The 14081-nt window shown below is 35.7% G+C and overlaps 1 protein-coding gene across 3 annotated transcripts in view; it reads left to right on the top strand.

Annotated features, from left to right (window-relative positions):
- Positions 1-703: 703 nt before the first annotated feature.
- The window catches only part of camsap1b (calmodulin regulated spectrin-associated protein 1b), a 30672-nt gene continuing 17294 nt past the window's right edge, over positions 704-14081 (top strand). The window contains exons 1-5 of one of the 3 annotated variants that reach the window (XM_081366598.1): positions 704-939; positions 1531-1695; positions 6532-6794; positions 13337-13498; positions 13802-13882. In XM_081366598.1, the coding sequence (XP_081222724.1) occupies positions 933-939; positions 1531-1695; positions 6532-6794; positions 13337-13498; positions 13802-13882 (678 nt within the window). In that variant the 5' untranslated portion in view covers positions 704-932. Of the gene's footprint in view, positions 940-977; positions 1135-1530; positions 1696-6531; positions 6795-13336; positions 13499-13801; positions 13883-14081 lie in introns of those variants that run through there. The other 2 variants (XM_081366596.1, XM_081366597.1) reach the window with 2 other exon arrangements.

The following is a 14081-nucleotide window of genomic DNA, read 5'->3' on the forward strand; positions in this document are numbered from 1 at the left end:
TTAGGTACAAATTAATCAATAAGTAATCAGATTAGTGAGATTACATTACCTAAAATATAGATTGCGTAACAAACTACAATCCATACAAATTACATGATGAAAATTGTAATACTCAGCACAATCAGCAACGTTTATACATTTGTGTATTTACTGCACTTGAAAAACTGCAAGAAAATGAGAACAATTATTCTAGATGGACAAAATGGCAGTAGTGTTTGATCTTCAGGGAGCATAAAAATAAATAAAAAATAAATAAAAATAACTTGTGTCTGCCTGTTACCTTTGTATTTTCCTAATCATAAATAAAAAGCATCTTCAAATAATACGTTATTAATTGGCTATCCCAATCTACAGACAGGACAATAAAGACCGAGTAAACAATAATATTTCATATCATTAATCTGCACTGATTTCATGCCACTGACTGTACGTGTAGCTGTATGGCGGGAATGTCCATTAAACTTGACTTTACAAAAAATAATAATACAGGAAATAACTGTAATATAATTACGAAAGATTAACCATAATTTCAGCTCACTTGCATAAGAATTTAGCCTTATCCTAGAGGAATTAATTATTATCTTTTAAACACGTGTACAAAATATAAAACATCACTGTGCTTTTCTTAACCAAGCAAACACAACATCAGGCCTAATAACAATATCTTTCTAGGCTACATAACTCTCACCCACAACAGCACATCTTGAATAATTGACATTATAAACTGTATTTAGACTGTTTGTTGCGGGTATTTTGAAGTGTGTTAGTAATGAAGGCTGTTACACACTCACAGAGGGGTTTGTCATTCATCCACCGACACTCGTATCTGCTCGGACTAAACGTGGCCTCATGATTCCCACCGGAGCCTTTTACCCTTTTCTTTCATTTCTCACCCACAGATTTGTTACAGTGGATTGTTGATAGCACATCATATGGAAGGTACGTTGCGGTAAATGTGGTTGTTTTCATTAATTGCTGACAAAGGGGCTGTAGTTTAGCAGCGGGTTGCTAGTCCTCATCTCGTTAAAGCAGCATTAGCTGTTAGCCGCTGGTAACTGTGTTTCATTCAAAACATGCAAACCAGTTTACGCTCAGGACAGCAGCTCTCACAGATGGTTAAATCTATCTCCCCGTGTGAGTGTTTGAATATTTAATATAGTATTATTTTGGTGTGTATTAGCTCCCTGGGCGATGGCTAGCTAGTTGCTTTGCATATAAACTAATCACAGACTAGCTTATCTTGTTTTGTCAGGAGGTGGTTAGGTTTGTTTTGTTCAGTTGCTGTAACGTTAAGTAACAAACTACATGTCGTTTATGTCTGGGATTAATATTATTACATATTTGAGAGGATAGTGTTGGAATAAAAGCTATTCGTGTGCTAGCTAGCTTGGACGCTAAAGAACTGAATTAACGTTAACGTTACTGCTCCAAAGCTCCTGACACATTTCCATGCAGCTTAGGAAACACCACTTGCCCTCATTAGAAAGCCTTTAAGGTTGTTTGAAAGTGCTTTTGCTTGTGTGTTTTCAGACGGTGGTTGCGGGATGGACGCGGAGCTGGGTGCTGACAGCGCCCGCAGAAAGATGGAGGCGGCGGGCGAGGCGCTGGAGATCGTGCCGCTGGAGATGTATGATTCAGCCCGAGCCAAAATAGCGGCTAACCTGCGATGGCTGTTCGCCAAAGCTTTCGGAATCGGTGAGTTGATTTAACTTTGTTCATGAATGAAAACAGGACCGAAAAGCAAGACTTGTATTTATTAAATTGATATATAGACTCTGTGTGCTATGTAATCAAAGACAAGTTGGCTAGACAGCCCGAAAAAATGTGCCTCTCCCCTTACTGTGGTATTATCCCCTGCCATCACTGTACCTTGATACTGGGCAATTTATTGATAATGATCAACCATATTCATAGTTAGGCGTTGTCGTGGTGCATGGCCAAAAATGGTATTTCCATACTACTTGTACACACATACTATGGTCTTTACATAGTACTTAAAATGTGTCAATGCTATATTTACCACAGCAAAATGATCCAGTGGCAGAAACATTGGATCGCGCTGGTATCAGATGATAATACCGTGGTACTTTGATGGATGCTACTGAAATTCATATACCATGGTATTTACATAGTACTCCAAGCCCATGTATTTCCAAGAGTTCATGGTACATGTCTGAAAAAACATGATAGCAGCATGGTACTTTTTTAAATTTTTTGCAAGTGTGAGCTAGAGGTGGGTGATATGACCAAAATCGTATTTCGCAATAACAGTATCCACCTTATTTTGAAGTTATTTTCTTCAGAGACTTCCAATTCATTTGACGCTATAGGTAAATAACTAGCATAATAGCAATGTGCACTGAAAGCTACAAACCAGTGTTACTATTATTATGATAATATGTGAAAATAATACAAAAACAAATATCAGTTTGCAATATCAAGCAGCATAACAGAATGTGCAAGCGCTTTAATTCACATATAGACATTGTACCATGATCTTGACACGATACTCCAAGCTACTTAAAATACCCAAAAACTGGTTTTGTCATGTACATGTCCAGAAAAAACAAAACTTTTGCTATTGTTATTATTCACAGTGGACTGATTTTAATCAGTACACAAAATAAAAACTAGTCAAGGTTTATGGAAATACTGCTCAACAGGTCAAGCAATATTACAGATGTACTTATATTAGAGCTGTGCAATTAATCGTTTCAATTATTATAATTATAATTATTTCTGTTACAATGGTTCAAATGATCACAGAATTACTCGGATAAAAGTTTATAGTTCAGAACGTTGATGTCTACGGTAGCGATACAAATAGAGTAAATCACCTTTTGAAAGTAACTCGACGCTTCAAATAAAGAGTTTATCAATTAAATCATTACACCACAAGGTGGTGACAAGTGACCAGTAAAAATGTATTTGTTATTGAATCATTCATTCAATAGATTTGTTCAAAAATGCTGATTCATCCAGCAATGAAACAAGTGAAGTCTTTATTCATTGAATCATTCATTCAAACCAATTTTCTAAATAATAATAATAATTCATTCAAATTAACTACATATGTTTCAAATACACTTCAGCAATTAACATTTTGTCAGAACCTCTAGTAAATGACATATTATTTTGTTTAGTTGTCCATTCAGAATCGTGGGAGAATCCAGAATTGTGCAGCTCTAACTTATATATGACCTACAAAATTTGGCTTGGAGAGCAACAGTCTGAGTCCACCGTTGTTGTATTTGACAGTCGGGATCAAAAGCATTTGTCCCTTCTGCAGTGCTTGCACATTTGAAATGTTGTGGATGAACAGGAAGGGTTTTCCTAATGCCACCAACTCCCTGTCAGCAGATAAAGAGCGCAGGCTGTATGTGGGGCACCAATAGTCTGTTTTGTATTTTATGTATGTAATCTATGTAAAGTTTTTTAAAAAAGTCAAGCTTTCAGACATCTGTTTAATGAATAATTCCCCCAAAATTGAGAATTCTGTTGGGATTTACTCGCCCTTGATCCAGAATTTCTCTCTTCTGTGGAACACAAATAAAGCAGAATGTCCAGGCTGCTATTTTGCATGTAAAGGTGAATGGGAGAGAGGCTGTCAAGTTTTGAAAAAAATAAAAAATGGTTGATAAGCATCATAAGAGTATCATAAAATGTCCATACAGCTCGTGCAGTGCACTGTATTGCAATACATATCAATGCCATAAGATAGGTTTCAATATACTAAATTATGGCACGTAAAGACATTAATTGCCTGGTGCAAGTGCAATGCATCTTGATGCACATTTTATACATAAAAATAAAACTTTACTATTTCTTTGAAGTGTGAAAAATGAACAAAAAATGTACTGCATATGGACTTTACTAAATTTTGATAATGAGGCATTATTATTAATTTCTGTTGTCAATCAGGGTTAACTGTTTGAGTACCTACCTGCATTTGGAAAAAGCAATGACCAGCCAGCAGACATATTTGCTCAAGGTATATTTTTAGCCTCTGCTCTAGTATCAGTCACTAATGACTGTAACATATGAGCACTGCAGTGTGTGGACAAATGTGATCAAACTTTTAGTGGGGTGGACTTTCTTTCATTTTTTGTTATGACATGTATTAATTTATTTCTTTTGTTGGACGGATTTAGTATTCACTTATGGTGGTACCAGAAGAGTTGCACACAAGATCTGTCTTGAGCATATGGCTCCTATTAGATCATCTCATAAGACTGGCACAGTGGAAAGGGATCCCATTGGAGGATGTATTCAAGCATGCTCTGATATGTAGCCTGTGCCCCCTCTAACAAAAAGCACCCCAATCTGCCATCATCGGTGGGTGAAACAAAAGTGGTGTGTAAGGCTTCTGACCTCGTTTTAAAGCTGAGGAAACTGTCTCTCTGCTGTTGAATGTTTAATTATCTGAACTGTCTTTGCAGGGTGTGTCAGTTTGCCATAACAGTGATAGGTAATAATAATAACATGGCTGTCAATAATTATTGTTATTAACGTGGGAGTTATTTAATTACTGAAGGGGTTAGACATGTGCTTGTCTGGGGGTTGAGGTTCATATAAAGTTTATTCCACCATTATTGTGGAGTAATTTGTCCTCCCCCTCGGCTTTTCTGTTATTCAGGAAATTCCCTTCAGTAAAGCTGTGGTTAAAGCGGAGTTGTTTCAGCACAGTAATTGGCCTAAATGGAGATGAAGGCCATGTGCATCTTTACTGTCAGAAGTGGGCCAGATTTGAAGGATTTCTTTGGATTCTGATGATTACTGCTTTGAATGTCCTTTTGAATGTCCAGTTCACTTTTTTTAAGAAAAAAAAAAAAAAAAAACTTAGAATACTGCAGGATAAATACAAATGCTTGCAACTGGGCCCTTATTTAAGGCTGTCATATTCTCTTTTTCTTCTTCTTGTACTTTGGTGTACGGTAGATATTTGAAATTTTAGATATTTTATTTTTTATATTATATCTATATGCAGGGCTCGACATTAACACTTGTCCGGAACAAGTGAAAGATAATTTTACTTGCCTGACCCGACAAATAACCTGATTAAAACGTCAATAACAAAATATATAATGGGAATTACCGAAACGCAAGTGATTCAGATTTTTTTATTTATTGTAAGTGTCGATTGATGGTGGATAATAATGTCCTGATGGTGACAAGGTTGCCCTGTTGTTGAGGCTCGCGCAGCCTCTCAAAGAGAAATCGAAATAAATGTGCACAGCACACACAAACAAACTTGGTTAACATACTGCGGTAAAAATTTGAGTTGAGTTTGAGTTTTTATATTTATAACATATGACAAAGTTAAAGGGTTAGTTCACCCCATAATGGAAATGATCACATGATTTACTCACCCTCAAGCCATCCTAGGTGTATATGACATTCTTCTTTCAGCCAAACACAATCTGAGTTATATAAAAAATGATCCTTTAACTTTATAATGGGAGTGAGTAGCGCCTGAGATTTTGAAGCTTCAAAAAGAGCATCCATTCATTATAAAAGTAATCCACATACGACTCCAGGGGGTTAATAAAGGCTGCCTAAAGCGATGTGATGCGTTTTTGTGAGAAAAATATTTATAACTTTATTTGATTTATTTTAACTGATTTACTTATATTAAATACCTTGTGCCTTTACTAGTTCTATATTTCTATAATATATATATATATATATATATATATATATATATATATATATATATATATATATATATATATATTATAGAAATATCGAACTAGTAAAGGCACAAGGTATTTAATAATGGTATGCCAAATAAATTGAAAGAAATGGTACAGGACCTATGGTTGATGCTTTACACTATATATTCTTATAAATTCCTAAAATGTTTAAACTAAGTTGGTATCCCTGTGCACATTAATGCAATGCTAAAATCATTCTCCTGTGTAATAATAGGCTCTAAATCTGCTGTATTGAAACACAAGACATGCTCACTGTAATTTTCCAGTCTTTAAACAACCCGTGCATGTGGCAGACGGACTGGTTTGGAACAAAGCAGACAGCTCCACGTGGTTCATCAGAGGGGGGCAGGTGTGTGTGCATAAATGCATGATGGATGATTGGACCCAGTGCCTTCACATTTAATGATTTGGTTCTCCTGGGGGATGCCGGTGCAGAGGGCGTCGAAATATTTGTGGTTGGTGTGGATGGAGCAATGGCTGCCCAGACTAGGACATGTCTGGCCTTTCTTGCCAGTGTTTGAGCCTCATGGTTGCGGCCAGACCCCCAGCTGCCACATCACATCTGCGTCTGCACAGGAGATTTCATGATGAGACTAGGGCCCTATGTCTTGCTTTTCACACCATCACGCTATTGTCTAGCACATAGTGCCGTAGATGGCAACAAAGCAAGGGGTTCCCCGGCAGATTGCATATGATACCAGACATAGAAACTGTAGCGGCAATAACAGTTGAAAACATCCCAAGTATTTCATCAGTATCTCAGCAGCATCAGTAAAATTTGTTAATATCCTAATTTATTGTTTTCTCATCCTGTCAGATCACATCCCAGAGGACCTGCAAGACCCTTTCTACACAGATCAGTATGACCAGGAACACATTAAACCCCCGGTGATCCGGTTACTGCTGTCCTGTGAGCTGTACTGTCGCGTGTGCACCCTCATTCTCAAAGGAGACCAGGTGGCCTCTCTGCAGTCCCACCAGTCAGTCATCCAGGCCTTGTCTCGCAAAGGCATCTATGTCATGGAGGGCGATGACACGCCTGTCACAGATTCAGATCTGTCCTGCCAACCAATCAAAATGGTGCGTTGCATTCAAAATGTATTTTGTCATTTTATTTCTTTGGATGTGTTTGGAATATAGTACTACTTTTTTTACTTTTTTAAAATTTTACAGTATGCTGAATGGATAACGTGAGTTTGTATAAGACGTGATTGTATATATTTAATAATATGCATGATGTACATTTATTATTGAATATAATATAAACATGACATTAAAAAATATTTTCTGTATAACATTAATATTCATTAATGTACATCAAATATATACCTTTTTTATTATAGTGGGTTTTGTCATCTATCTATCCATCTATCCATCGGTGTAACAGATCACAAAACTCAGGGTTCAGATAATGATACGGTTTCTGAGTCACGGATCGGACCATTTTTCAGATCAGCAAAAAACAATAAAAAAAGTCCTGTTTAAGTACTTTGATACCACAGCAAAATCTACTAGCCGAACTAATAAAGTTCAAACATTAGGATATTAAAGACAAGTGAACAGTCTGTAATAAAATAAGAACAAACACAAACTACAAGCATAGATAAATACAATAGAACAAAGTTAAAAATTAAGTAAGGTCTAACAGAAGTATTCAGGTAAGGAAATGTAATAATTACATTTAAAATAACACGGTATTGTTTACTGTATAAAGTAAATATAGATTAATCTTTATTAAATCTGTGTTTTGTTGTTTGATTAACATTTATGTCATAGTCAGCAGCAGGTATTTTATAGGCTGCTATCGCTTTAAGACCTAATTCACAGATCCAATACAATGATACACAGCTGATTTCTTTCTCAACTGTTTACATTAAATTAAGACATGACCTACTGTGTTTAGAAGAATACTTGCAGAGACTGGTACATTTGTCCATGTAAGTGCAAGGAAACGTGAAAGATCAATTCAGTGTTTGACTATGGAAGTGAGTTCTCTTTTGTCCTTTTGCTTGAATGATTTAAAGTCATTTGAATGTGTAAATTGGTAAGACAAAACACAACTTTCAGTCTATGATGATAAAACTTTGCAAGTAATCTGCAAATCACGTGTGCCGAACCGTGGGGCCTGGTCCATATGGATCAACTACGATCCATTACAGCCCTAATATATTTATTAATAAATGATTTACATTTTTATATATTTAGAATAAGTATAAGGATAATCCACGCACAGCATTAAAAGATGTGAAGGCAAAAACAAAAAAAACACCCGCCAGCTACGAAGCGTTAAATTAGCATTCTAACTTATTGCCCTGCGACCCCCGCTAAAACGGTTCACACTTCAACCCCCCAATGTTAAAACCAAAACTGTGCCCTTGATTTAATCACTTCAAAAACAGTGATGTTACCACCTTGTTGCTGAGTAATATAAAGTAGAGATTCAGTAGAGAAGTTCATTTATTAATACAAATCGTGTTGACAACAACTTTCTTTTGTGCTATTGAATGTTTCTGTGTGTGTGTGCACAGTGCAATCTCCCATCTCTGTGTGTGTGTACGCGCAAAAGTCACCGCCAGGGTGTTTGATTTTGTTTTTGTACACTGCCGTTAGTCAAAAGAGCCCTACCCCCATTTCTCTGATATTCTACTGCCAAGATATGGCAGGGGTCCCGTATGGACCTTTGTACCCAGCCCCAGGTCAAAAAAGCCCATCCCCAGCCCTCTCTGATATTCTGCTGCCAAGATATGGCTGGGTAGTGGGTTATATTAATTTGGGTTTGCTAGGGTGTTTTAGGTGGTTTGTAGGTAATGTTTTACAGCCCCAAGTTAAAAGACATTCCTAGAAATGATCCGGATGACCCCTTTTTGATTTATATTTCTTGTATAAAGCAGTAATAGCATAATTTGAAGTATTATTCGCATCCATTGCACACGCACCAGCATTTTGTCTGGAGGAAGAAACGATAATCGTGATGGTTGCCTTAGCAAGCGCTAATTACAGTCCAGAACCAGACAAAGAAAAAGCAAATGTGATATGGAAACTGTGGTTTGCAGAAATCTTCCTGTTGTAGATATCTCTGCACTGACAGGAGAAAGCTGCTATTGTTGGCATATCCAGCTTGTGTTTTTCCTTTCACATATAACCACTACAATCACCTGTCCAAACAATTAGTGTGATCAGTGCTTGAGCTAAAGTAGCTCAGAGCGGAGTGGATTTCATTGATTCACAGCTGTATTTTTTTTAGCCAGTGATGTGCTTTCTCCAGTGAATGGTGAATCACTGATGGTGGTGAATCAGCATTGTACACTCAGCCGTGTTTTTATCACTTCTAATTCAAATCTTTGTGGTCGAGCCCACACCCTGTGCAGAGCCTAATACAGTCTGATCCACACAAACCTGTTAGACCGAACAGAATGGCTTTGTGGGGTGTGTACTGTGTAGGTACAGCATGATGACTTTTAAAGAGGTATAGGCGTCATTTGTGTGCTTTGAACCGGTGTTATAGCATCAGTGCTACATAAATACATGGCATCAAGTTGTCCGAATGGAGTACCCTTACTAGTAAAAGTCACAACAGGGATTTACAAACTTTATGACGTGAAGTGCTGTTTTTAATCTGGTTTAATTGACTATGTGCCACGTATATTATTTGTGTACGGCGAAAAAGCATGTTTACCATTCTATTTAGCTGACGTCCGGCTTAAATTCTACTGTGTTAACGTGGCTCTAAGGGATGTACTGTTTTGAAGTCCCAGAGCAGCCTCTTTATTCTCTGCTTAATGTTTAATGTATATCTGCCTGATCACTAAGTTTGGTTGACCACTAAATCATGTTGTGTAGCTTGACACATTGGCAAAACTTGGAATGGGATACTAGTGTATTGCTTACTGCACTGTACATTACCATTCAAAGTTTAAAAAAATAAAGAAAGAAAATGAATACATTTATTCTTTAAGGATGCATTACATTGATCAAAAGGTACACAAAAGACTTTTAAATTGTAAAATAAATGCTGTTTAAAAAAAAAAAAAACTTTCTATTTATCAAAGAATCCTGAATAAAAAGTATCCAAAAGGTTTCCAACAATTATTAAGCAGCACAACTATTTTCAACTTTGCTAATAATAAAATAGTTTCTTGAGCAGCAGATAAACGCAATAATTTTTTGATCAAATAAATTCAGCATTGGTGAGCATAAGAGACTTCTTTCACAAACATGAAATAATCTTACACCCTCCAGACCTTTAAACGGTAGCGTATGCTTTACTGATTGCAGTTGTTTTGCAATTTTAATTAGTGTCAAATATCTTAACTCTTGGTTGTCTGATCAACCAATGAGATTTAACAAATAACGGCTGATTCAGTCAAGTTGACAGTATTTCATTGGGGGACACAGTGTGCTCTGGTTATATGGCACGTATTGGCAAATGTAGTTGGTCATCTTGTTTTTTTAATGCAAATTTCATACTGTGCGCTGCGCTGTACACATATACTGTAGAGATGGTACAAATAGTGTGATAGGGTGCTTTTCTGCTTTAGTACAACGTTTATCTGAGTCCAAAGTCTATCACACTCCAATCTTCTGGTCGTCTGACATGCTATCTGAGAAAAAGACTGAAAGTTCGCTGACACTTTTGGCTTGAGTCACGGATCAGTCCGCTGAGATTGTGCTGGCGTAAGAACTAGTCAGTCGTTGACTGCTGTTGGGGTTGCCATGGTAACTGGATGGGCTTTGTTCACAGTCTCAAACTAAGACTGAATGTTCAAGTGCTTGGTGTATTTTGTAATAGGTTATTAAAATCATGAGGTCATGTACACGGTTGTAGCCAGCATGAGGAATGTTACATAAAGGTTTTTACATTTCATGAGAAATGCGAAATATTCTGTTACCTACTTCATCTTGACTGTGCTTTTTGGCAGATTAACTGGACTCAGTGTTTTTATTAGCTAGAGCTGTATGCCCTTCTTTGGGCTAAAAAGGAGATTCCTCAAAGCTTTGTGCACATTTTTTTCCTTTCTTAGTCTGAGGAAGAGCAGCACCCTTAAACATTTGGACTTTCTGAGTATAGGGACGTTTCTTTTATTAGGTTATAATAAAGTAGTACCAGTTTTGTCAATGTCCTGTGAAAAACTGTGAAAGAAACATTTTACTTTCATATGCATTATATTTATTATAAATTATTAATATTCATTTATTTAATTTTTTTTTTGCATGATGCTGGTGTGAAACAAAGTTTTTGAGTATCATTGGCTAGTTATGAGCAACTAACCGCTAACCGACAGTAAGAATTTTGACAGATTAAAATGATCAGTTAAATGGTTTAAAAAGTAATTTAAGTCATTTTTAAAGTCATTTTTCAAGATATTTTAAAATGTTTTCTGCATGGTTAAAAACACACTACACTTATAAAGTTGCATTTTTGATAGAGAAAAGAAAGGGATAAATCTCGTACAAGTTGCTTTTTAGTATTAAATTATTAAATTTTTAATGGGTCAAATACTTGTTTTGTAAGATTATGCCTGAAAAGGTTTTGGATTTTTTTTTTTATGATATGTAAAAAAACAAACAAAAACCAAACAAAAAAATAAAATAAAAATAATATATAGATAGATAGATCCATCCATCCATCCATCCATCCATCCATTTATTTTATTTTTTGTTTGTTTTTTTACATATCATAAAAAAAAATCAAAAACCTTTTCAGGCATAATCTTACAAAACAAGTATTTGACCCATTAAAAATTTAATACTAAAAAGCAACTTGTACGAGATTTATCCCTTTCTTTTCTCTATCAAAAATGCAACTTTGTAAGTGTAGTGTGTTTTTAACCATGCAGAAAACATTTTAAAATATCTTGAAAAATGACTTTAAAAATGACTTAAATTACTTTTTAAACCACTTAACTGATCATTTTAATCTGTCAAAATTCTTACTGTCAGTTAGCGGTTAGTTGCTCATAACTAGCCTATATATATATATATATATATATATATATATATATATATATATATATATATATATATATATATATATATTAGGGATGTCAATTTTCACAAATTCCCATGATCGATCGTCGTTTAAATTAACGATCAATTAATCGATTAATCGTTAGCCTTAATACTGCGATATGCGTCAACTGCAGTGGCATATGGCCAACAGCATGACAGGGTCTGCAAATGCTAATGTTCCTCACCAAATCGATTAGAATGGTTTTAAATAAAAGGGCTAGTAGGATTGTAAAATGTTTCGATGTGATTGATAATTAAATTAATTATTTAATAATCAAATATAACTACTAATACAACGCGTCACCAGCGCCGCCTCATATGCGCTAGAATGTGTGACTGTTGTGGACGCGCTCTTCCTGGAACAACTGCACGCGCTGAATGAATCTGCAACCGTTAAACTGGAGCACTTTGCTAGCACGTTATTTATCTAAAAGAAACGCATCCTATATGAGATTAATCAGATATATTTAAAATAAACAATATTACAAATTATATCTGCACAAAATGACGCAAATTCATGCACAAGTGAACTTGAACTAAGTTACGTGCCATTCATTCAGAACTACTCCTTTTGTGGACGCGCTCTTCCTGAAGCAACGCGACACGGCAACTAAACCCAAATAATTCACAATTTTTTATTACAATATTGTTCTCTTTATAATGTTATGTAATATTACAGTCCCAATAGTCATTATTAGTCGTGCACTGCCGTTTGAGCTGCGCGCGCTGAAGCTGACGCTTTACTACAGAGTTCTTTACCAAATGCATCCAATATGAGATAAATCAGATATAGATAGGCATACACAAAATAAACAGTATTACAACTTACATTTGAACAAAACAAAAGGCTGCGAATGCACACGCAAACTTACATGATGATGAAGGTGTAAAATGGTCCCAAACATAACTCCGGCGCGCTCGCTTTACATGTTTCGCGGTTGAGCAGCACGCCGCGAACCCGCATGAAGACCTGCTTAATCGATGATCGATAAGTTCTATCGATTAAATGTATTATCGACAATTAATCGATCGTCGATTAATCGTTGACATCCCTAATATATATACATACTGTGTGTATATATATATAATGTGTGTGTGTGTGTATATATATATATATATATATATATATATATATATATATATATATATATATATATATTTTTTTTTATTATTATTATTATTTTTTTTTTTATATGACTTGTTGTGTTTGTTTGCTTGGTTTTATTGTATTTATATGATATTTGTTTTTTGTAGCACAATTTGTGCCATAAAAATAGCCTTAGATGCTGACATGGCATTAAATAAAACTATATATATATCTGTTATTCTAATTTAATTCTAATTTAACAATCTTGTCGGTTAATGGTTAATGATCGGTTAAAGAGCTTTGCTTGACGTTAAAAAATGAAATGAATATCCTTATAATAGTACTACATTTACAAATGTACTTTATTCTGTCATGAAATTTATGTGAAAACTGAAACTGAAAACTGTTTTTTTTTTTTTTTTTTTTTAAGAAAGTCAGTTGATAAAATGTAGTTTGTTTTCTTGTTCTTATGCTGCATGGAAGTGCAATAATGTGACACTTCTTTGTCCTCTGTTTTGTGGCACAGAGTTCTCACATCCCTATGATTGATGCTTTGATGATGGCCTACACTGTGGAGATGATCAGCATTGAGAAGGTCGTGTCCTGCGTGAAGCGGTTCTCCACATTCAGTGCCTCCAAAGAGCTCCCCTTTGACCTTGAGGATGCTATGATCTTCTGGATCAACAAGGTGTGTTTTTTTTAAGGGTGTGGCCCTTAGTCATGTTTGTATTGGAACTGTCCTTGATGTATCAGATTTACTTGCTTTTTAACAGAACACAGTTTAAATGGTGCAATTTCGGCTTGAATAGACATATTGTTACATGTACCAATAGCTTACCTGCATTTGTGTAGCCGCTTAGGGGGCCTTTCAGTGCTTGGCCAGATCATGTCCATTCATGCAAGCACTTTTAAAAGAAGGCTTTAGAAACTTCAGATGTTTATTTTGAATTCTTTTATATGTATCATAGCACTTCCCTTCTTTGTGCTGCAGGTGAACCTGAAAATGAGGGAGATCACAGAGATGGAGCACAAATCAAAACAGCATCTGCTGGATTCTCCAAGTCATCAGAAGGTACCAGACATCCCAGCACAAGTGTTTCACTCACAGATTGTAAAAACTCTCTAATTCTCAGGCGCTGTTTTAGACCTGGTTTTAACATCTGTCTTGAGGAATCCATTCACAAGTGAACATCGTTAAAGACAAGTGTAAACAGAGTTGTATGTAACATTATTCAAACTGCACTGAAGGAAATGTTAGGGGGAAAGAGGTT

This window comes from Scardinius erythrophthalmus (genome assembly GCF_964197995.2).
Source record: "Scardinius erythrophthalmus genome assembly, chromosome: 5".
NCBI lineage: Eukaryota > Metazoa > Chordata > Actinopteri > Cypriniformes > Leuciscidae > Scardinius > Scardinius erythrophthalmus.